This window comes from Leptonychotes weddellii, chromosome 11, assembly GCF_054177405.1.
Source record: "Leptonychotes weddellii isolate Sample4059 chromosome 11, ASM5417740v2, whole genome shotgun sequence".
Taxonomy (NCBI): Eukaryota; Metazoa; Chordata; class Mammalia; order Carnivora; family Phocidae; genus Leptonychotes; species Leptonychotes weddellii.
Genome location: NC_138379.1, coordinates 57554253 through 57578076, shown reverse-complemented (window position 1 = coordinate 57578076; position 23824 = coordinate 57554253). Strand labels below are relative to the sequence as shown.

Below are 23824 nucleotides of genomic sequence, written 5' to 3'. Positions count from 1 at the left end.
CATGCATAGTTCAAGAGCACTGTAACTACCAAAGGTTTATCAACAATAAATATTTTAAACCAGATAAAGTTGATAATGTATCTGACATTACAATGTCTTGAATTTGAATGTCTAAAATGTATTTAAACAAGCAATATTTACCAAGTACCTAAAAGTCCATCACTGTGCTCTATACATTCTAAAGAACATACAGTAAAAGACACAAACAGCCCCTACTCTCAAGGAGCTTACATTCTAATGGGAACAGTAACAGTTCCAGTTCCAGTTAAGTAACAGTAACAGTTACTTAACCTTTCTGAATAGGCTTCACTTTCTTCATAAGATCTTTCCTAATCTTTCTATGATTTTATAAAAACATACTATTCCTTGAGTACCAACTATATGCCAGGCACTATTATACATTTTGCATTCGTTATCTCTAATGCTTGCAAAAACACTTGCACTATAGGTATTATTAAATCCACTTTGCCTGTAATCCCCTCTAAGGTGAAATAACTTGGTCAAGACTACACAGCAGTAACTGGGATTCAAAATAGGTCTATCAAGCTCTAAAGCTGATGCTCATTCTGTTTATTATCCTATCGGTTTATACCAAATTCCATGATATGAACTCTTCACTGATTTTTATGCATTACTTACTTCACAATAAACCATTCAAGAAAGCAAGCCAAGAAATGTCAGGAAGTAAAAGGTTCCCTCCCATTCTGGCTCACTAGCTCTGTTTCATGTGAATAGACTGAGGAGCATCTTGGACTCTTGTTGTCCTTCCTAATCCCCTTGACAAGCTCAACCCAGTTTTAAAACAAAAACTAGAATAAGTTTAAAAGCTTCTTCCTGGCAACTGAGTTAAATGAAATTAGAGGAGACTATATATGTCATGTGCAGAGAAAGCCAAAGTGATGACATTAAAATATGGCAGCAAGCCCAAAAAGAAGAGAATTATAAAGAAGAAAATCAAATGATGATTTATAATAAACTCTAATTTTAACATTTCTTAAAAATTCCTCTTGGGGGGCGCCTGGGTGGCTCAGTTGGTTAAGCGACTGCCTTCGGCTCAGGTCATGATCCTGGAGTCCCGGGATCGAGTCCCACATCAGGCTCCCTGCTCAGCAGGGAGTCTGCTTCTCCCTCTGACCCTCCTCCCTCTCATGCTCTCTGTCTCTCATTGTCTCTCTCGCAAATAAAAAATAAAAAAATCTTAAAAAAAAAAAAATTAAAAAAAAAATTCCTCTTGGGTGCTAAGCCTTTTTATATGGTTATTTTTAATGACACTGTCATAATAGACAAAGAAAAGCTGAGCAACTGTGCCAGATTAAAGACAAAAGACAATTAAATATCCTAACAATCCTAGATGGAGGGAATAATGCCTGTTACTAATGGCATTATTAAGAAAATTGGCAAAACTTTATGTATACTGTATTTTGGACAAGAGTATTATATTAATACTAAATTTGCTGAATTTGATAATTATACTATGATTATATAAGAGTACCTTCGTTCTAGGAAATACACTCTGATGTATTTAGGAGTCAAGGAACATAATGTCTACAACTTATTCTCAAAGTTTCAGGAAAAAAAAATATATCCATACATGCACATTTAAAGATCTCGGAGAATGATAAATAAAATGTAGCAAAATTGATGAATATGGGAGAATGTAAGAATTCTTCACACTATTCTTGTCATTTTCCTCTAATTTTAAAATTATTTCTAAATAAATAAATAAGTAAATAAAATTATTTCAAAATAAAGTTGTTTTAAATCCCTAATGCAAAAGAGAATTTTTAAATATCTGAATGGGGATACTTTCAGAATTTCATTCCAAACTAATACTACCTCATAGTAGGGCCAGGATAAAAAAAAAAAAGAAGAAGAAAAGAGAAAGGGGAAAGAAAAAAGGTAAAACCCTTCTATAACCCTTCTATATACAAGGTGCCCAATTTACTCTGAAGGCCTAAATCATTAAAATATTACCTTTTTTCCTAACAAGAGTATTCTACAAAACTCTACTACAGTCAATACTCTATTTTATTCATATAAATATACGATCTCTCTTCTTTATACCACAGGTGATTTGAACAACTATTTCTTATTCTTCTATTAAGTACAATCACATGTTAGAAGTGCTACAGACACAATAAAAAATACTTGTCAAGTTCCACGTAAGTTTTTATTATATCTGACCTAATGTCCTACTCCCCCACCTGCTATTCCAATCTTGGCCTCTTCTGTTTCCCATTCTCCATATAATTCTCCACTGCAGATGTCACTGGAATTCTCCCTGACTGAGGCATTGAACCACCTCCTCATTGTCTCGTGAAACACTTTACAAATAGTTAACCTACAGAGAAAAGGAAGGTTTTAAGTTGAACTCTGTGTGTATGAGAATATGTGGATGTGGCTTAAACAAACTCTTCAAATAATATATGATCTCCACAAAAACCTTTGACAGACATGTATATAAGTATGCATAAATGTGCATAATATAAATTCTTTCAGTTACATATTTTTGGTAAGAAAAACTGCTTCCACCTTCCAAATGCAGAATTAAAATTTTAAACCTTTATTTAAAAGATAGTGTACTCATGTTCCTTATATATTGTAAACCAAAACTTCTTAAAGTTAACATTACATGGCATCTCATTATTCACACTTATTACAGGTTTTAACAGATGTTTAAGTCATTATAAATGGACACGAGCACATACTATATGAATGCTAAGTTTTCTTAGTATTCTTACAGTTTAATGATCCTACTAAGACTAGATAACACTTTCAGAATTCAAGTAAGACAATTTAAGAAAAAAATTCAAAAAGCACTGTAAAATCTGACAATATTAATAAAGAACTAGAAAGAAATACTTTAGTATACGTGGAAAATGGGATTTCCAATGAAATGGACACACATCAAAAACATAAAAATAGCCTATCTCACAAAAGACTTCATTGAGAAAATTAAAGATGCAGTCTACTGAAAAAATTTCCAATATTCCACTATATGTTAACTAACTAGAATTTTAAAAAAATTTGGAGGGAAAACAAAAAAAGAAAAAATTCCACTGCAACCTGGACTTGATCATGGAATACTTTTCTCAACCAGATTAAGTCAAAGCAAAGGTGAGTAAATAATCCTGTTTGCCTCTTCTATTCAACTCTGAAAAATGTGAAAATTCTGAACTCTGGGGAAAATATACAGAGTACTGACAACAGACCTTTGGGCTTCCAATTATCCAGATCTGACTCACATGCTATTAAGAGTTGCAATGTTGGGGACGCCTGGGTGGCTCAGTTGGTTAAGCGTCTGCCTTCGGCTCAGGTCATGATCCCAGGGTCCCAGGATTGAGTCCCATATCAGGCTCCTTGCTCAGTGGGGAGCCTGCTTCTCCCTCTGCCTGCCGCTCTCCCCTGTTCGTGCTCTCTCTCTCTCTCTGACAAATAAACAAATCTTAAAAAAAAAAAAAAAAAAAGAGTTGCAATGTTGAACTGTGGTATGAAGATGATAAAAATGGGAGATAAATATCTTTAATTCACAATAAATCACCAAGGGGCACCTGAGTGGCTTAGTCAGTTAAACAACTGACTTGGGTTCAGGTCCTGATCTCATGGGTCGAGGGATCAAGCCCCGCTCAGCGGAAGTCTTCTTGGATATTCTCTTCCTCTGCCCTTTCCTGCCCCCCCCACCAAGTAAATAAAACCTTTAAAAAAAAAAAAATCACCAAAATGTGATTTTTGCCATACGGTTTTTATCATTATATTCAGAATTTCACTAATCAGACCAATATAGCAAGGAAAACTGGAGATGAAGCCCTATAAAAATGGCAAGATCCAGTTTCATAGCTGTCAAATTATAGATGTTTACTTTGTTAATATTAATTTACGGTACACCTGAAAAGTTAACAATCCATATCATAATCCCTAGAGGAAGCACTAAGAAACTAATACACCTAGGGGCACCTGGGTGGCTCAGTTGGTTAAGCATCTGCCTTTGGCTCAGGTCATGATCTTGGGGTCCTAGGATCAAGCCCCAATTCGGGCTCCTTGCTCAGTGGGGAGTCTGCTTCTCCCCCTTCCTTTGCCCCTCCCCACCACTCATGCTCTCTCCCCCACCAATAAATAAATAAAATCTTTTTTTTTTTAAAGATTTTATTTATTTATTTGACAGAGAGAGAGACAGCAAGAGCAGGAACACAAGCAGGGGGAGTGGGAGAGGGAGAAGCAGGCTTCCCGGCGAGCCGGGAGCCCAATGTGGGGCTCGATCCCAGGACCCTGGGATCATGACCTGAGCCGAAGGCAGATGCTTAACGACTGAGCCACCCAGGTGCCCCAATAAATAAAATCTTAAAAAAAAAAAAAAAGAAAAACAATACACCTTTGCAAAAAACTAACAGAAGAAATATGGATTAAAAAAAAAAAAACAACTCCAAAGAGCAAGGTAAAAATTTAAACCTAGCATTATCTATAACGTTAAATATTAATGGACTACGCATCTCATTTTAAAGGCAGAGAATGTAAGAACAAGTTTTTAAAAAGCAGCACCTAACTATATACTCTTTATAAGGGACGCACAGATTTATGTCAGAAAGTAAAAAATGTAGAAAAAAATATAGCATGTGAACACTAACCGTGAGAAAGCCAGAAAAGTTATATAAATTTTAGACAAAGTAGACTTCAAGACAGTAGCATTACCAGAGATAAAGGGCATTTTATATAGATGAAAGGGCCAATTCACCAATTTTATACACTCATAAAACAGGAAGAGAGAACAACTGTTGTCCTTTATTTCTTTTTCTTGTCTCACTGCACTCTTTACTACCTGTATTCAACATGGTGCTTGAAATAAGGGCAATGCATTAAAGCAATAAAAAGAAATAAAAGGCGTCAAAATTGGAAGGAAAGAAGTAAAAAGTCTTTTTCAAAGGCATCATCTATATAGAAAATCCTGGGCAGCACTAGAATAAGGGAGTTTAGCAAGATAGTCAGTATATGTTACCCTTTCCTTCATCCTTCAGGATACAAAGTCAATATACAAAAATCAGTTGTGTGACAACGTGAAATGCTGTTGAGTATGAGGAGCAACAGAAACTCATTCCTTGTTGGTGGGACTGTAAACACACACAGCCACTTTGGAAGAGAGTTTAGCAGCTTCTTACAAAACTAAACATACTCTTACCATAAGATCCAGCAATCACGCTCCTTGGTATTTACGCAAAAGAGATGGAAACTTCAGTGCACACAAAAACCTACACATGGATGTTTAAAGCAGCTTTATTCATAACTGTCAAAAATTGAAAGCAACCAAGATGTCCCTCAGTAGGTAAATGGATAAAACTGTGGTTATTCCAGACAATGGAATATCATTCAGCACTACAAAGAAATGAGCTATCAAGTGAAAGAAGCCAATCTGAAAAGGCTACATACTGTATGATGCCAACTACATGACACTGAGGAAAGGCAAAATCAGAAAGACAATATAAGTTAAGTGGCTGCCCAGGATCGGGGGTTAGGGGGAATGTGAGATGGGGGAGATGAATAAGCAGATTTTTAAGGCAATGAAATATTCTGTGTGAAAGTGTAACTATAGATATTGGTCACTAAACGTTTATCCAAACCCAAAGAATGTACAACACCAAGAGCGAATCCTAAAGTAAACTGGACCTTGAGTGATTATGATGTGTCTAAGTTCATCCTTGGTAAAACAAAAAACCATTCTGGTGAATGATGTTAAAATGGGGGAGGCTATGCCTGGGTGGGGACAGGGTATATGGGAAATCGGTGTACCTTTTCTCAATTTTGTGTAAACCTAAAACTGCTCTAAAAAAAATAAAGTCTTTTAAAAAAATCAGTTGTACTTCCATATACTAGCAATAAAACAAGTGAAAATTTACAGGATGTTCAGAGACTTATGAAAAAAAAAAAAGCCAAGGGGCACCTGGGTGGCTCAGTCGTTAAGTGTCTCCTTCAGCTCGGGTCATGATCCCAGGGTCCTGGGATCGAACCCCGCATCGGGCTTCCTGCTCAGTGGGAGGCCTGCTTCTCCCTCTCCCACTCCCCCCTGCTTGTGTTCCTGCTCTTGCTATCTCTCCCTGTCAAATAAATAAAATCTTTAAAAAAAGCCAAAATGTCCAACAAGGAATAAGTAATCAAACCATAACTTATCAACAAAATGTAGTACTATACTATCATTTAAAACAAGTAAAAAAAAAAAAACCATATCCTCTACATCAGTGTTTCTGAGAGCCTTTTAACTCATGTCACCTTATCCCTTTAAAGAAATATAAAAATCTCATCTTCTATTACCAGTCCAGCTCATCTGAAGATCAGAATGTGTCTGTTTCTCACTTTATTTGGTTACTAGGGAAAAAAGGATGGAAAAGAAGGAAAAACTAAACACTTCATACTTTTGGAACACATCAAAATTTCATAACCCATTATGAAATACTACTAAATAAAAATGGCAGAAAACAGTAGTTACAGGCATAGGAACTATATATATACATGTAAGACAATGGAAATTTGAATGTATTTTTCTCCTTAAATTTACTTTGGGAGGAGAAAAGACTTACTATACTTAGAACAGTGAACTAAAAATCTGAGTATCTAGATCCTAATTCCTCCTCTATTTTAGAAACGCTATAAAATTTCTAAATCTCAAGATTCTCAACAGTAAAACTAAGGAGTAGATTAATTTTTTTTTAAGCAGACTCCATGCCCAGCGTGGATCACAATGAGGGGCTTGAACTCACGACCCTGAGATTAAGACCTGAGCTGAGATCAAGAGTCGGATGCTTAACTGACTGAGCCACCTAAATGCCCCAGATTAAATTATTTTTAGGGCCTTCCATTCTAATACCCCATGGCTTACTCTGTTACTATACTTGGAAAGGATATGTTCTATTAGTTTTTTTATGTAGTACCAAGTACACTGTACCTTTATTACGACTCTCTAAAAACTGCCATGAAAATCATGATCCATTATCCACATTCAGTACCCTTTCTCCAGGCCTCCTATACCATTTGTTTTAAAGGCCATTTTAATCCAGGCATTCAGTTCCACTTCTAGGAGTTTCTCCTACAGAAATACAGTGCTAGAAAATATGTACAAAGATATCTGTAAGAATATTTATTGTAGCATTGGTAATAAAACAATTTAAAACAATGGAAACAACCCATATTTCCATCAATTGAGAATTAAACAAATGATGGTATTGCCATACAACATTCAACTGTTTCAAAGAGGCTGATCTACACATAATACCTAAAAGTTAACAGACTCTCTTCTCTGAGCAAAATATTGTAACTTCTCTGAAATCCAGCCTCTTAAGAACCGAACACTAACAATACCCACTTCTAGGCTTTTATGTGTATTAACTATTTAAACACATCAAAGCCTAGTACAATGCCCTGCACAAGCAGATATTCAGTATATGTAACTCTTTCCTTTATCCTTCAATCATTATAAAATCTTCCTAACTGAATTCTCTGGCTCTAATCTCAACAGATTCTCCAAGCCATTCTGGACAATAATTTTCCTAAAATATCATTTTAAATAGTATCACTCTCTTGCTCAAACACTTGCCTACCAGAAAAAATTTAAACCCCATATAGCTTAACCACCACACAACAGCTCTACTTTACTTTTAAAACCTTAGCCCCTCCATACCTCTCAAATAGGAGCTTATCATGCCACCCTTAAAAGTCTGCCTCCTCACTGCCATTTGGAGATGCAGTGCATATTACCTTTATGACTCTCATCATTTCTTTTTTTTTTTTAAAGATTTTATTTATTTATTTGAGAGAGAGAATGAGAGACAGAGAGTATGAGAGGGAAGACGGTCAGAGGGAGAAGCAGACCTCCCGCTGAGCAGGGAGCCCGAAGCGGGACTCGATCCCGGGACTCCAGGATCATGACCTGAGCCGAAGGCAGTTGCTTAACCAACTGAGCCACCCAGGCGCCCTATGACTGATCATTTCCAAATGCAATTCTCATCCTTCCACTGCCATCCCATCCAAATCTATTCATACTTCAAATACCTACTGCAGACTAATCTTCCACAAAGCCATTTCAAGTATCTCAGTTTACTAATCTGTTTCCTTTGAACACTGACTTGAAGTGATTTGAATATTCACACATTCACACACACACACAACCTAACAGAACAGTCGTCAACTTGACACTCTGCTAAGAGTGAAGTAGATTTTTAATAATTAATTGAGGAACAGGATATACAACAAAGTCTAAACTACACAAGCAGGTACTTTTCTGTAATTTATTTAACAGAAATGCCTAAAGTAATTGCTGGTGTATTTCCCAAACTTTCACAATGTAAATAGACAACTTGAAAATCCTGGTACAGAATTATTGACTATATATTCCCCATCCTGTCCTTCTCATCTCTGCGACCTATTATAACTGGAATTCTGTACCTCTTAATCCCTTTTATCCATTTTGCACATCCCTTCACCTACTTCTCTGGTAACCACCAGTTTGTTCTCTATATTTAAGAATCCATTTTGTTTGTTCAGTTGTGTGCTTTAAGATTCCCCATATTAGTGAAATCATATGGTATTTGTCTCAGTCTTACTTCACTTAGCAGAATACCCTCTAGGTTCATCCATGTTTTGCAAATGGCAAGATATCATTTTTTTATAGCTGAGCATTATTCCATTGTGTGTGTATACACACACATCTTTATCTATTGATGGACACTTGGGTTGCTTCCATAAGAAGCTTCTAGATGAAAAGCACAGCATAAGGAATATAGTCAGTAATGTAGTAACACTGTATGGTGACAGATGGTGACTGCACTTATCATGGTGAGTACTGAGTAGTGTGTAGAATTGTCAAATCAATTATGTTTTACACCTAAAACTAGTATTCAATAAAAAGAAGAATACAAGATAGTCCCTGAAAAAGGAACTGAGAGCCACAGTGTGAAACGGGCAACAAAAGGAGCAGCAGCTATCTTAAACCTAGACATCTACAAAGTAGTCAGCCGGATACCAGCAACTGATAGAGCAGCGGAGCACAAAATCTGAACTTCAGAAGTCTGCTCTGCTGAGAGACGTCGCTCCAGTGGCTAAGTGGGGGGTGGAACCCTCACTGGGACAGTGTGGTCTCAGGACCCTCGAGGTCACAGAAAGACCTGGGGTGCCTCAGTGCGGCAGAGCTCCCAGGTATCGAAGCAGGGAAGCCGGCTGCAGAGACGGAGCCGAGGAGTGGGCTCTCAGCTCGGGGTTGCCATAAACCCCGTATTCCGTGGCACAGTCGGACCACTGTTCTTCCAGCAGGGACCCAACAAGCAGCAGATCCAGGGAGACTCCCCTTCCTCCCCCGGGAGGCACGGCAGCACACCACAGGAATCTGCTCGGTTTGAGACTCCAAATGGGGTCGTGTGCCTGAGATAGAAACACTCGGTCACAGGCCGGGTGAACACGGAGTGCGGCCAGAGACCGAGGAGACAGGAGTGATTGACTGCTTTTCTCTGAGGGAGCACTGAGCAGTGGGGCCCCAAGCTTTTGGCTCCAGGGTCAGAGATTGGGAGGCTGCCAATTTCATTCTCATCCTTTAAAGCTGCTTGGAAAGCCTGCAGGGAACAAAAGCCACATACAGCAAACCCAAGCAGATTACTTAGCCTGGCCCCTGGCAAGGGCAATGTAATTCCACCAGGGGCAAAGACATTTGAGAATCAACCCAACAGGCCCCTCCCCCAGAAGATCAGCAAGAACATCCAGCCAAGACCATGTTTACCCATCAATGAGAATGGCAAAACCCCAGCACTAGGGGAATACAGCACATAGAATTCATGGCTTTTCAAAATATGGAAAAGAGCCCAGATGTCCATCGACAGATGAATGGATAAAGAAGATGTGGGGTGTATATATGTGTGTGTGTGTGTATATATATATATACACACACATACAATGGAATATTACTCAGCCATTGAAAAAAAACGAAATCTTGCCATTTGCTACGACATGGATGGAACTAGAGCGGATTATGCTAAGCGAAATAAGTCAATCAGAGAAAGATAATTATCATAGGATCTCACTGATAATGTGGAATTTAAGAAACAAGACAGAGGATCATAGGGGAAGAGAGGAAACAATGAAACAAGAAGAAACCAGAGAGGGAGACAAACCATAAGAGACTCAATCTCAGGAAACAAACTGAGGGTTGCTGGAGTGGTGGGGGGTGGGGGGGATGGGGGTGGCTGGGTGATGGACACTGGGGAAGGTATGTGCTATGGTGAGCAATGGGTGTTGTGTAAGACTGATGAATCACAGACTGGTACCCGTTAAACAAATAATACATTATATGTTAATATAAAAATAATAATAAAAAATAATAATCCTGATACTTTAGACATCCAAAAAGTGCTTTTCCAAACTTACTAGTAAAAAACCAAAAATATTTAACAGCATTTTATCATTTGCTTAATGTTGATATGCACTAAATCTCTAAACATTTAAGCTGCTTTATTTTTCTTTAGTAAAACGTTGTGCTTTATCCATCATAAATACTGCCCTGAAAATGTTTTAATGGATAAAATTATCAATAGCCATGTTATAATGGAAATGATGACAGATCATTTATTTTTAAAAAGGCAGGAGAATAAAGGACTAATCTTATTATCATAATGGATCCATTTTCTTGTACTGAATCAGGTATTACTCTGGGATTGAGTTTTAGACTATTTTACCTAACTCCAAAACAGAAAACATATCTCACTGAGTTATTACTGTCCCAGTTATAGCAATTGGATTAACCCATTTTTGACTGTTGAATATTCTCCAAATTCGATGAAATAACACAATAAGGAAATGTCTGGGTTCTTATGACCCCAAATGCCACCCTCACCCCAAGCTCCAACGTGTTGGTTAACACAAGAGAAAAGGGAAGACAGCCAAAGGCAATGCAAAAAGGATAAAAGAAAACACGCCTCACTATTCCCAAAGCCATGTCCTGCAAGGAATACAGTGATGATCACAAATAAAAAGAAATACAAAATGTTGGCAAAGTTGGGGCAAAGAGAAGAGAGAAAAAGGTGGGCATTAAATTGACAATATAATTGGTATGTCTCCAAAACAAACAATGGGTCCTGGTCTACTGGCTGACCTTAATCAATGCATATGAGTCTGCGTACAAAACAGACCTGCACTTTCCAACTATGCAAACGGTTAACAGTTAGCTGGCTACTAGCCTATTGCTATACAAACAAAACCTACCACTTTATATTTGAGGCACTGCTATCATGTCCCAGAGGCTCCTGAAACCCAAACCAAAAACATCACCTCTCTTCCCCTCAATTAGCTGCTCCTCTTCCTATATTGTTAAATATTTACCAGTATCCATCTAATCTTCTAGCATGTCTTCAAACTAGTAATTTATTGTTTAAAAAAAAATAATAGTATCTATTTCCATTTCTTTGTCATTTTAAATCAATATATAAATATTCATTTATGTATGTTCGTATTTTAAAATGGAGCACTTTGGGAGCCCCCAAATGAATATCAAAGTGAACATGCTTGATAATGGATGCAGAAAAATGTGCCATTACTTTTGTCTTTTCAACAAATGGTGCTAGAACAGTTGGCTATCCATTTGAAAAAAAAAACTGAACTTCAATCTATACCTTGCACTAAATACAAAATTAATTCAAACTGGATCCCAGATAGAAGTATAAAATCTAAAACTAAAATACGAAGAGAAAACCTTGTTGACCTTGGATTAGGCAAAGATTTCTTATTCTTAGGCTCAGTACCAAAAGCACAATCCATAAAAGAACAAATTGAAAAACTGGACTTTATCAAAATTAAAACCTTCTGCTCTATCAAAGACACTGTTAAGAGAAAAGACAAGTCAAAGACTGGGGAAAAAACATTTTCAAATCACATATCTAATAAAGAACTTGTATCGAGAATATATACAGAACTCTCGGGGCACCTAGGTGGCTCAGTCGTTAAGCATCTGCCTTCAGCTCAGGTCATGATCCCAGGGTCCTTGATCGAGCCCCACATCAGGCTCCCTGCTCTGCGGGGAAGCCTGCTTCTCCCTCTCCCTCTCCTGCTCCCCCTGCTTGTGTTCCCTCTCTGGCTGTCTCTGTCAAATAAACAAAATCTTAAAAAAAAAAAAAAAAAAAAGAATATAGATATACAGAACTCTCAAAACTCAGTAATAAAAACCACCCAGTAAAAAAAACAGACAAAAGACTTAAACAGACATTTCAACAAGAAACATATATAGATATGCAAATAAGTACATGAAAAAGTGCTCAACATCCATAGTCACTAGGGAAATGCAAATTTAAAACACAGTGTATACCTCTACACACCTATTAGACTGCCTAAAACTGACCAAACCAAGCGCTGGCAAGGATGTGGAGAAACTAGAACATTCATACACGGCTGGCTGAATGTAAAATGGAACAACCGTGTTGGAAAATAGATTGGCAATTTTTTAAAAAGTTAAACATACAACTACCATATAATCCAGCCATTCCACTCCTAGACATTTACCCAAGAGAAAGGAGGGCATGTGTCCACACAAAGACTTATATACAAATGTTTATATATCAGTTTTATTTTTATGAATGAAAACCCTTAAACAATCCAAATATCCATCAACAGGTGAATGGATGAACAAATAGTGGCACATTCATACAATGGAATACTACCCAGAAATAAAAAGGAACAAACTACTGATATATACTACAACATGGATGACTCTAAAAATAACTCAGCTGAATAAAAGAAGCTAGGCAAAAAAGCATACTGCATGCTTTAATTTATATAAAACTCTAGAAATACAAACTATTTTTTAGTGAAACAAACTAGGAGACAAGAGGAAGGATTACAAAGGAGCACTAGGAAACTTCAGGGGTAATATGTTCAGTGTGGTATGTCACAGCTGTGTATGCATGTATCAAAATTCATCAAACTGCACCCTTTAAATACGTGCAATTTATTGTATGTCAATTATATCTCAATAAATTATTAAAATTGTTAAGAAAAAGTAAATTTTCTCTGTTCTTTATAAGATTTCTTAAGAAACGATAAAAACTACGAAATATTAGCACTTGCCTAAAAAAGAAAATGAAAAATTAAAATTAGGGGGCACCTGGGTGGCTCAGTAGGTGGAGCATGCGACTCTTGATGTTGGGGTTGTAAGTTCAAGTCCCATGTTGGATGCAGAGATTACTTTAAAAAAAAATCTCAGGGACGCCTGGGTGGCTCAATGAGTTAAGCGTCTGCCTTCGGCTCAGGTCATGATCTCAGAGTCCTGGGATGGAGCTCCGTGTGGGTCTCTCTGATTAGCAGGACCTCTGCTTCTCCCTCTCATTCTCCCTCTGTGTTCTCCCCTTCTCTCTCTCAAATAAATACAATTTTTTTAAAAATTAAAAAAAATTAAAATCTTAAAAAAAATTTTTTTAATTAGGTCCAATGGATTCTGAGGGTATACCAATGGTTAGAACACATCAAACATAAAACAAATATATACACACACACCACCATGATTTTATAATCCTTTAAAAGAAATTTATGACTTTAGGAGAATGTTAGGGAATCAACTCATTTTTTGAACATTGGTATATGAAGAGGAACAATTAAGCACTGTTATGCCTTTCCTATGACCCTACCTCTGGGTAACCAAATAGTGTATTCGAGGGTCTCTTTATAGCTAATAAGTGAAACAATTAGAATGTGATCATTTGAACCCCTACTGAATCAACAAATGTAGGTATGGCATATATACGGCTGCTAATTTCACAAAAAGAGATAACCATATATATACTTCCTGATCAAAGAATATACCATTGTCTATAATAATCCCACCAAATTTTTTTTCAAAATAAACTCAAACGAAGTCTGATCATATCTCTAAGTCCAACTAATTTACTGGAAATAGAGGACAGAGAATACATTTTTACCTTTAATTTTTATGAAAGATACTTGGGACATCAACCAGTTGCAATGTACAATGTTGACTGAAAATACAACTTTAAAATCTATAAACAAACAAAAAAATAAATAAATAAAATAAAATAAACTATATAAACAAAAAACTTCTCAGATCACTGGAAATCTGAACGCTAATTAGACATTCAATTCCCTACTAAGGAATTATTGTTTGTTTTTAGATGTGATAACAACATTATAGTTACATTTAAAAAAGCAGAGAGAAAAAAAAGACCTTGTCTTTTAAAGACACATACTAATGTATTTATAAATTACATGTTATGATTCTGGAATCTATTTCCAAATAATACAAGAACGGAGAAGTGAGTGGGAATACAAAAGAAGTAACACTGGGGGGCGCCTGGGTGGCTCAGCCGTTAAGCGTCTGCCTTCGGCTCAGGTCATGATCCCAGAGTCCTCGGATAGAGCCCCACATCAGGCTCTCTGCTCGGCCGGGAGCCTGCTTCTCCCTTTCCCACTCCCCCTGCTTGTGCTCCCTCTCTAGCTGTCTCTCTCTCTCTCTGTCAAATAAATAAAATAAAATCTTTAAAAAAAAAAAAAGGAAGTAACACTGGGGCGCCTGGGTGGCTCAGTCGGTTAAGCACCTGACTCTTGATTTCAGCTCAGGTCATGATCTCAGGGTCGCGAGCCCTGCCTTGGGCTCCACAATAGCTCAAAGTCTCCTTGGGATTCTCTCTCTCCCTCTGCCCCTTCCCCCACTTGTGCGTACGCTCGCTCTCTCTAAAATAAATAAATAGAGGTGCCTGGGTGGCTCAGTCAGTTAAGCCTCTGCCTTCAGCTCAGGTCATAATCTCAAGGTCCTGGGATGGAGCCCCGCATCAGGCTCCCTCCTTCTCCCACTCCCTCTGCCCTTACCCCCACCCTCTGCTCTTTCTCTCTCACTCTCAAATAAATAAAATCTTTAAAAATGAATAAATAAAATCTTAAAAAATAACATTATCCATGAGTTGGTCGTTTTGGGTGTATACTTGGACTTTATGTATAATGAAAAGTAATAAAAAATAAGATACCTTGTTGAATTTACTTTGTAACTATTTTATGCACATTGATATAAAAATCCTAAATAAATAGGTCACATTTCTTATGTTGTCCTTGTCCTTTTTGGTTAGAAATATAAACTGGGTAACGATCTTCTTTTATTCTCTAAAAGTTTATATAAGATATGAACAGTCTGTTTCATAAAGGTTTAGTTGAATTTTGTAAAACCCTCTGGGCCTGACAGCTACATGTTGAAGGGAGGATTCCTACACATAACAGTGTTTTATCTTTTGACGTGTAATTACATAGCACTGTAGGCTGCATACTGATTATCTGCCATTTACTGCAACTTGCTTCATGACTTGGTACGTGGTCAAATTTCATAAATGTTCTATGTACTTAAAAATGTATATGATCTAGGGCGCCTGGGTGGCTCCGTTGGTTGAGCGTCTACCTTCAGCTCAGGTCATGATCCCAGGGTCCTGGATTGGGTCCCGTGCTGGGTTCCCTGCTCAGCAGGGGAGCCTGCTTCTCCCTCTCCCTCTGCCTGCTGCTTCCCCTGCTTGTGTGTGCGCTGTCAAACAAACAAAAATCTTAAAAAATAATTTTAAAAATGTATATGATCTAACAATTAGGTGCAGGGTTCTATAACTGTCCATTGGCTCAAACTTGTTAACTCTTTTATTCGAATCTTCCATTTTACTAATATTTACTTAGTATATTATCAAGAGGTAACTAAAATATTAACAGCATTTATCATTCTAAATGTCAATTTTTAAAATATATATTGAAGTTATACATACACACAAATTCATGACTTATCTTTTCCTAGAAATATTTTAGTTTTCCTAATGGATTATTTCATTCCTACTGAATGAATTTCTTAATCCCTAATAATGTTTTTGTCTTAGTCTAAATTTTCATAAAATTAATATACCTATGACAGCTATTTTTTTTTTTTGTAGGGGAAAGCACAAATGCAGTCCCCCCCTACCACAAATTATGCAGTCGAGTTTCCCACATTTGGGGAAATCGCAGGGGTCAGAACATCCAGAGTACAATGGATAAGCCTCACCCTGGGAAAACCACCTTCGTGATCCTGTTATCTCCCAAGCCAGTAAGTATGACAGTTTTGTTTTGGTTGCTTGTGTTAAAATGTTTTAGACCCATTAATCATTAGCAGCAATGTAATTATTTATTTGCTCTCTTTAAAAGAAATCCTATCCTGGAGTCTCCATGTTTTCTCTGGCAAGTGTACTCTGTTTACATTTCTCCTGATAACTGATAGAGTTGAAATTATTTTCACCATCTTATTTTATTTTTAATATACTATGCCTATATACTATGACTTTACTTTTCCTTTCTTTAACTTTTCCTTAAACTTTTAACAAGATTACCTGAAAGTAGAATTAGTATTATTATTCTCTTTCTAAAGAATAAGACCTCAGAAAGCTTTAATCAGTACCCCTCCTGTCTTATGCATTACTTTCTAGGACAATCTTTAATTCTTGTGCATTTAAGTTATTTATTGTATTGTTTTATACAATCAGGTTGCCAGATTAGGCTACATGTTTACCAATTCTTTTCTTTTTTTTAAGATTGATTGATTGATTGATTGACTTGACAAGAGACAGCACAAGAAGGGGGAGAGGGAAAAGCAGGCTCCCCGGGGAGCAGGGAGCCCGATGCGGGGCTCACTCCTAGAACCCTGGGATCATGACCTGAGCTGAAGGAAGATGCTTAATCAACTGAGCCATCCAGGTGTCCCATGTTTACCAATTCTTTAACTTTGCATCTTGCGTGCTCTTCTACAACCTGGGTTCAATTTCCTCTTATAAAGTACAGCTACCTTCAGTAGTTCTTTTAGTAATGGTCTATGAGTAGTAGTAAACTTTCCATCTCCATCTGCAAAATATATTTATTTCTCCATCACTTTAGAATAACAGTTTTGAGAGTTATTTTATTTTTCCTTGGCACTTTGAAGATATTAATCTATTGGTTTTGGCCTCTATTCATCCTCATGATAGTAAGTATGCTAAACTAACTGCCATCCAGTTATAACTGACTTGTCTTTCTCTCTGGTTCCTTTACTACTTTCTCTTTACATTAAATGCCCAGAAATTTAACTAGAATGTACGGAACTGTCCATTTATATTCCTTCTACTTATAGATTATTTATTTTTAGGCACGGTCACATAAAAAAGTGATTTGAGAATGACTATTTTCTTAATTCTCCCAAAGATTATTCAAAACTAACTCCATGCTAAAGGTATGAGACATTAATTCACTACATTTAGTGGATGACCTAGGGTAGTGGTTCTCAAACTTGAGCATGCAAAACACCTGGGGAACTGGACTCTACCCATGGTTTAAGAATCACTGTCTTGGGGGGCGCCTGGGTGGCTCAGATGGTTAAGCGTCTGCTTTCGGCACAGGTCATGAATCCAGGGTCCTGGGATCAAGTCCCGCATCGGGCTCCCTGCTCAGCAGGGAGCTTGTTTCCCCCTCTGCCTGCCACTCTCCCTGCTTGTGCTCTCTGATAAATAAATAAAATCTTTAAAAAAAAAAAAAAAATTCACTGTCTTGGGGCACCTGGGTGGCTCAGCTGGTTGAGTGTCTGCCCTCGGCTCAGGTCATGATCCAGCTCAAGTCACGATCCCGTAGTCCTAGGAGCCCCATATCAGGCTCCCTGCTCAGTGGGGAGTCTTCTCCCTCTCCCCGACTCTCCCCCAGCTTGTGCTCACTCTCTCTTGCTCACTTTCTCTCTCTCAAATAAATAAATTAAATCTTGAAAAAAAAAAGAGTCACTGTCTTAGGGATTGGGATAATTTATCTCATGGAACCCCAGTTGATAAGGACCACAGGGATTTGTCCTGCTTCTTAAATCTAGAGATTAGTATTTCTCATCAATTCTAAACAGAATTTAGCTTTAAATTCTCTCCCGTTTCTTCTTCTAGAATTCCATTTATTAACTGCGCCTAACAGTCCATCATCCAGCCAGAACTGCTCCAGTTCATTCTTCACACAGCCCTCAGGCTAAAAACAAAGCTTGTTCATATCACCTCCCCTACCCAAAATTGTTTACTGGCTCTTCTACACCTATAAGAGCAGTTCTTTATGGGGAGGGATACACGGACGGGCTTTAAAGTACATGCAAACTTTTGAGTATTTACATTATGTTACACTTATTTTTTATAATACCACCAAGAGGTCTGTGAGATCACTTAGATAAGTACATTAAAAATTGCTGACTTAAATTCAAATGAGTCAGTATGGCACATAAAGCTTTTCCTGATCCATGCCTGCCTAACCTACCCTTGTACCATCCTATGCACACCATGCTTTCAAAATTTCTTCATTGTACACATACTACCTCCACCCAGAAAAGAATGCCCAACAGGCCTCTCACAGGCCTAATTAACTACTCCCCAAGAGGTCCAATATCACCTCCTTCAGGAAACCTTCTCAACCCACTTGAGAGTTAGTTGCTCCCCTTTCTATTCTCTCTCAGCATCTTGTACAAACATCCACGATTACATTTCACCCTTCAAATCAGTGGTCTACAAACTATCATCCTTTATAAGAATATGAGTTATCTCCAGTTAAGTAAGAACTTAATCATTATTTTTAAATCCTCATAGTAGATACATTATTATGTGTTTTCATGTAGATTTTCAAGGAAACCAGAGATTCAATGGGAGTAAACGGCACCTGGTTTTGTTCTCACATTTCTCCACAAAATACTTGAAACCATCAATGCAATGATTATGCCCCTGTAAGGTCTGATGCCTGCACTGTCAATACAACTAAGAAAAAAACATTGGAGGGATAATCAAATCTAAGAGTTCAAAAACACTGGAGGGGTAATCAAATCTGAGAGTTCAAAAACCTTCATTTAAAAAAAAAAGGACTCTCATTTTAATTCCTATACAAATCTACTTGCTTTATCTGTTTATTTAATACACAGAAGTGCATATTACAAATTCTGAGAAGATTCCTTGTCACTATTTGTTAGAACACCCAATAAAATCCCTTTATAAAAGTATACAAAACCTGTACACAAAAGTAAATGGCTCTTTCCAGGGACAGAAGGTGGAAATGTGAGAAGCTGAGGAGATCTTTCGCTTATTACTTTTCAAATGTATCAGTTTATCATCTGAATTTTTTTAATAATATATCACTTTAGAAACCAGCAAAACATAATGGAAAGTTAAAAAAAAAAAAAAAGAGCCATATCCTATGTCATGCTATTAAGAAAACAGCTTAATTATGTAATCATTTTAATATTATTTCTTACCAGATTTAAGACCTGAAATTTTGAAGATGGCACTTGGTTTCCCATTTGTGACAAATCCTAGGAGTTGCCATACAGGCATTCCATTTGAGTCAGGATAGGAAAAGTAGACAGATCCTCCCATTCCCTCAGGAAATGGGATTGTTCCCAGCATAAAAACCACAACATGGTTGATACTTTCATAATCAGGCAAGTCAAAAACAAATTTATCCTCTGCCACTTGCTGTGCAGCTGTTTGGACCTAGAAAATAAGAAACTCGACTTAGTTCAATAGTTTGATGAGCTTCTATAACCCTTACGTATTCCTGTAAGCTGTTATCAAGTATAGTCAATTATACTCATTATACCCAGTATAACCTTGGGTTAATCTGATAGTCTATATGGAATTTCCAAATATAGCAGTGTTAAATTTAAAAAGAAAATCCAAATATATATATATTCAGCCTTAAAATGATCATTTAATGAATGCAACCTTTAAAAAAATAGAACTAAATTATTTCAGAAGTGCCCTGAAAGGAATTTACTTATATAAGTAAATCACTACAGCTTCAGAATGTTAAAAAAAATGAAAGGTTGTGCAAAATACCACACCACCAAAGCCTTATCCTCAGTATGCAAAGTAGAGGAAATTAAAATGGGTAAGCAGTCCAGAAAGAATTAATCTTCATTGTTTGCAGATTCCATATTTATTAATTTGCTTAGTCACTAAAATTTATTTGTAAGCACAAAATCAATATTCATTGCACTCTGGTGGTCATTCATGGACATGTTCATGCGCAGAGCAGCAAAAATTTTGAGTTGCCTAATGCACAGGTTCCCAGCTGAGGTGGAGAAAAGTTAGCTATGCCTTCTTTCTTTCAGCTGTCATGCTGTACATAAATGTGTTTTTTCCAGTCAATTCACTGCCGTGTTTGTTTGTATTTTGTGCTTTTTGTTGGTGATTCTGATGTTTAAAATGGCCAAGCTGAAATGCTGGATCATATTCCTAAGTCTGAAACGGTTGTTATGTGCCTTACTGAGAAAATATAAGTTTCATTCAGAAATGAGTTACGGTGTTATTGGCTGTTAAGTTCAATGTTTATGAATCAACAACACATAATTAAATAAGAGTCTTTAAACAGAAACATACAGACAACACAGTTATGTAATGATAGGCTGATAAAAACTGTCATCAGAGGCTTGAAAAAACCTAACTCTGTATTTCCCCTAAGGGCAATGATTCAGTATTTACCAACTGAGGAATTGAGTGTTCACACTGACTTCATAGATCCGAACTACTGTGAATAACGAGAATCAACTGTATATAAAAAGCAAAAATCCTACCTTGAATGTGCAAAGTGGGAACCTGTAAAAGTCTCCTCTTGACTCATTTCATAATCTAATTTTCTGTTCTAGAATTGAATGTCAGTTTCTAGAATGAGATCTTATCTTATTTTGAAGTTTGAGAAATCGACTTCCAAAGAGAAAATTCCTTTTATCCACTTTCAGAAAATTAATGATAATTGCTATATCACATCCATTAGCAAAAAGAAGTATTAATTCTGAGGGCACTCAGGTCAAAAGGCTGTCAAGAGTTTACATGATGCACAGTTTTTTGGTTTTCTTTTTAATTGCTATTGCCCCTCTATTCACCAAAACACCAAATCTGAATTACTACCAGTATTTTAAGACTTTAAATGGTCAAATCTTATTACCTAGAATGCAACTTCTTTTCCTTTGCTAATAGTTGCTGTTGTTACTAAAATGCTTACTTTTTTCTTTTATAATATCCTAGCTACTACTACAAAGAAACTTAAAAAATTCATAGCTATGTATATGAATTGTCCTAAATTTATTCCCAAGAGACCAAGAATGAATGTTCTTAAAATCAAGTTCTAATTCTCTCTTCTGAAGTTTTCCAACCTCATTAAAAACTGTCCAGTTTAAAGAGAATAAAACAAAAGAAAAACATAAATATAAAACCAAACTGCCTGTATTAGTATTAAATTCAATTTCACCAGTTTTGGGCATGCACATAATCTTAAAAAACATATTAAAATGATGGTATTCACAAGCCATGAAACAACCATAAGGCAAAATAAATATGTTAAACATCAACTCTACCAAGCACCAGACATCTTATAAATCTGTATTATGACACACTAATCCTTAACCTTAGGGAAAAAGATAACTCTTTAAGAAAAAACCTTCAAGGAATGAAACTGAGTTCATAACTTTGGTAAGTGGACTTTTCTAGTTAGAGAATAATGAAGTTTTGGATGTCTCCAGGTCTACTTGCCCTTCATTTTGATGAACATGTTCTCTGGTTAACAGAGTCAGACACCTCCTAAAAGTCTTATCTTTAAGAAACTCTACTAGATATCTATCACAGAGGTTAGATGTTAGGTAAGTAGACACAGGTATTGTTATAATTAAATTTCCATGCTAGTTGACAACATGAGATACATGGAATCCATGTGGCCTTTTCTTTAAAAAACACACAGGGGCACCTGGCTGGCCCAGTCGTAAAGTATGACTCTTGATCTCAGGGTGGTAAGTTCGATCCCCACGTTGGGCATAGAGATTACTTAAAAATAAATAACTAAAAATAAAATAAAACACACACACATTTTAAATGTCATTCATTAATGACACTCACTCATCCAAGTCCCACACTTTTGCCCAGGCTGGTCCTTTCATTTTCCCTGCGAACAGCAGGGGCAATTCAAAGTTATCTCACCAATATTACCAATTACCACCATCACCAAAGTGGCCTCCCAGTCTTTGTGGTTTCTTACAACTGTGTACAGAATACATTACCAAAAGCTGATTAACAATTTAATTCAACAAATGGGCTGCAAAATTTAACAAAGCAAGTAGATAAAAGAAAAAGAACTCTGGGTGAAAGGAGTTAAGTCTAAAAAGGACTTCTGGGTGGTTTCTAAAGAGGCAAGCAAGATTCATCCTCTAAATTATTCCTGAACAATTCCAGGTGCTGATCTCATTTAACTCTAGTATCTGGCAAGGCAGGTTATTATCTCTTTTGACCAATAAAGATTTTCGCAGCTCATACCCTTCTGGGGTATCTCGGCCATGACTCACACTTAAGTTTAGGCGTTTCTATCAGCCAACTTCCAATTACTTTAAGCATATTTTTTACCGGGGTCCTTCCAAAAGGACCCCAAAGGTACACACTGCCCCAGCACCTTAACCTTTCGGAAATAGTGTGTTACAGACTCGATTCAAATGCCAGGTTTACCTCTAAGTTACTGTATGAGCTCAGGCAAGTATTTAAACTGACGACTGAGCTTAAGTTCATCAACTACAAAATAAAAATTAAAATAACCACCTCACGAGTTAGGAGGGTTAAATTTGAGGTGCTAAATAAAAGCTACCTAGAAGGCTGAAAATTATCTGAAATAGACAAAAGGCGTGCACTGCCAGGCACACAAATAATGCACACTCGATAAATAGTAGCTAACGTGGCTACTATTCAAATGACTGAAAAGAGCCGAGGGCAGAGAACGAACACCCCAGCACCCAATCTCCACCCTCACATTTAGCTGGAAAGTACACTTGGGGGGGTGTTCCCCACATCTCCTGCACCCGAGCACCCTCCCCTTCCCGAGGCCTCGCCCTCGGGTGTCCTGCCCCCTTCCTGATACCACCCGGCCCCATCCTCACCAGCCTCCCTGCCACCAAGCAGCCAAACATGGCGGCGACTCCGCTCAGCCGGCAGGGACCCGAAGCCGGCGACTAAAAGTCCTGCGGCTACTGCCCTAGTTGAGCACAAGAACCTTCCAGAACATGCAGGAGGACGCCAGCCCCTCCACTACATAGCGACTAGGCCAGCGGCAGAAACGCCTTCTGCCCCCGCGCCCTCTGACCCCACTTCCTAACCAGCACGCCTCTCAGGTAGCGAGTACTTCCGGGGCTTACACCAGCCTCCCCAACTAAGGGAGAAAGTCAAGCCAGAGCCAGTACAAGACTACAAGTCCCAGACTGCCCTGCGCCGGCTTCCGGGAGGAGAGTCAAGAGGATTTACCTTTCGGGATTGACTGTCCAGATCCCAGATTTTCAAAATCGGTGCCAGTAGATGTTTCTCCCATTTGTGTAACATTTTAGAGATTACAGTGCGCTTTACAATAATCACTTCACTAGGTCTTGGCAAAACCCTTAGGAGGTATGCGAGGAAATTGCCCAGAGTGACCAGCTCCCAATCTTTACACAGCACAAAATGTTGGAGCCCGAATCCAAGTCCTGATCCAAATCCAGGCTTCTTTCTCCTACGTGGTATCTCAAAAGTACTAATTTTTAACCAGCCGTTTAGTACTTACTGACAACTTTATTGTAGTTCTTTTCAGCTTCACTTAACTCCCCCATTTATTTTCTGTAAAACTGTAAGCAAGATATTATAATAACTTTATAACTTTGTGCTTTAATGTCTCCATTTGCAAAATAAGAATAATAATTAATTGTACCTATCTTATAGGGTTGCTGAGAGGATAAAATGAATTAGTGTATATAAAACAGGATAGAGTGGCAGCAGTTAATTATAGGGGTTTTAAATGTCTTTTTTTTTTCTATATGCATTTG

At 37.4% G+C, this 23824-nt stretch overlaps 1 protein-coding gene and 1 non-coding gene across 4 annotated transcripts in view; both read right to left on the bottom strand.

The window, feature by feature from the left end:
- The window catches only part of HIKESHI (heat shock protein nuclear import factor hikeshi), a 38394-nt gene extending 15273 nt beyond the window's left edge, over positions 1 to 23121 (bottom strand). The window contains exons 1-2 of one of the 3 annotated variants that reach the window (XM_081798979.1): positions 22913 to 23121; positions 19253 to 19490 (exon numbers count right to left, since the gene is read on the bottom strand). In XM_081798979.1, the coding sequence (XP_081655105.1) occupies positions 19253 to 19490; positions 22913 to 22942 (268 nt within the window). In that variant the 5' untranslated portion in view covers positions 22943 to 23121. The remainder of the gene's footprint in view (positions 1 to 19252; positions 19491 to 22912) is intronic. The other 2 variants (XM_081798978.1, XM_006736208.3) reach the window with 2 other exon arrangements.
- On the bottom strand, positions 15918 to 16080 carry LOC115941927 (U1 spliceosomal RNA). Its single transcript, XR_004076589.1, has one exon. It is a non-coding gene; the product is annotated as a U1 spliceosomal RNA (small nuclear RNA).
- Positions 23122 to 23824: the final 703 nt, after the last annotated feature.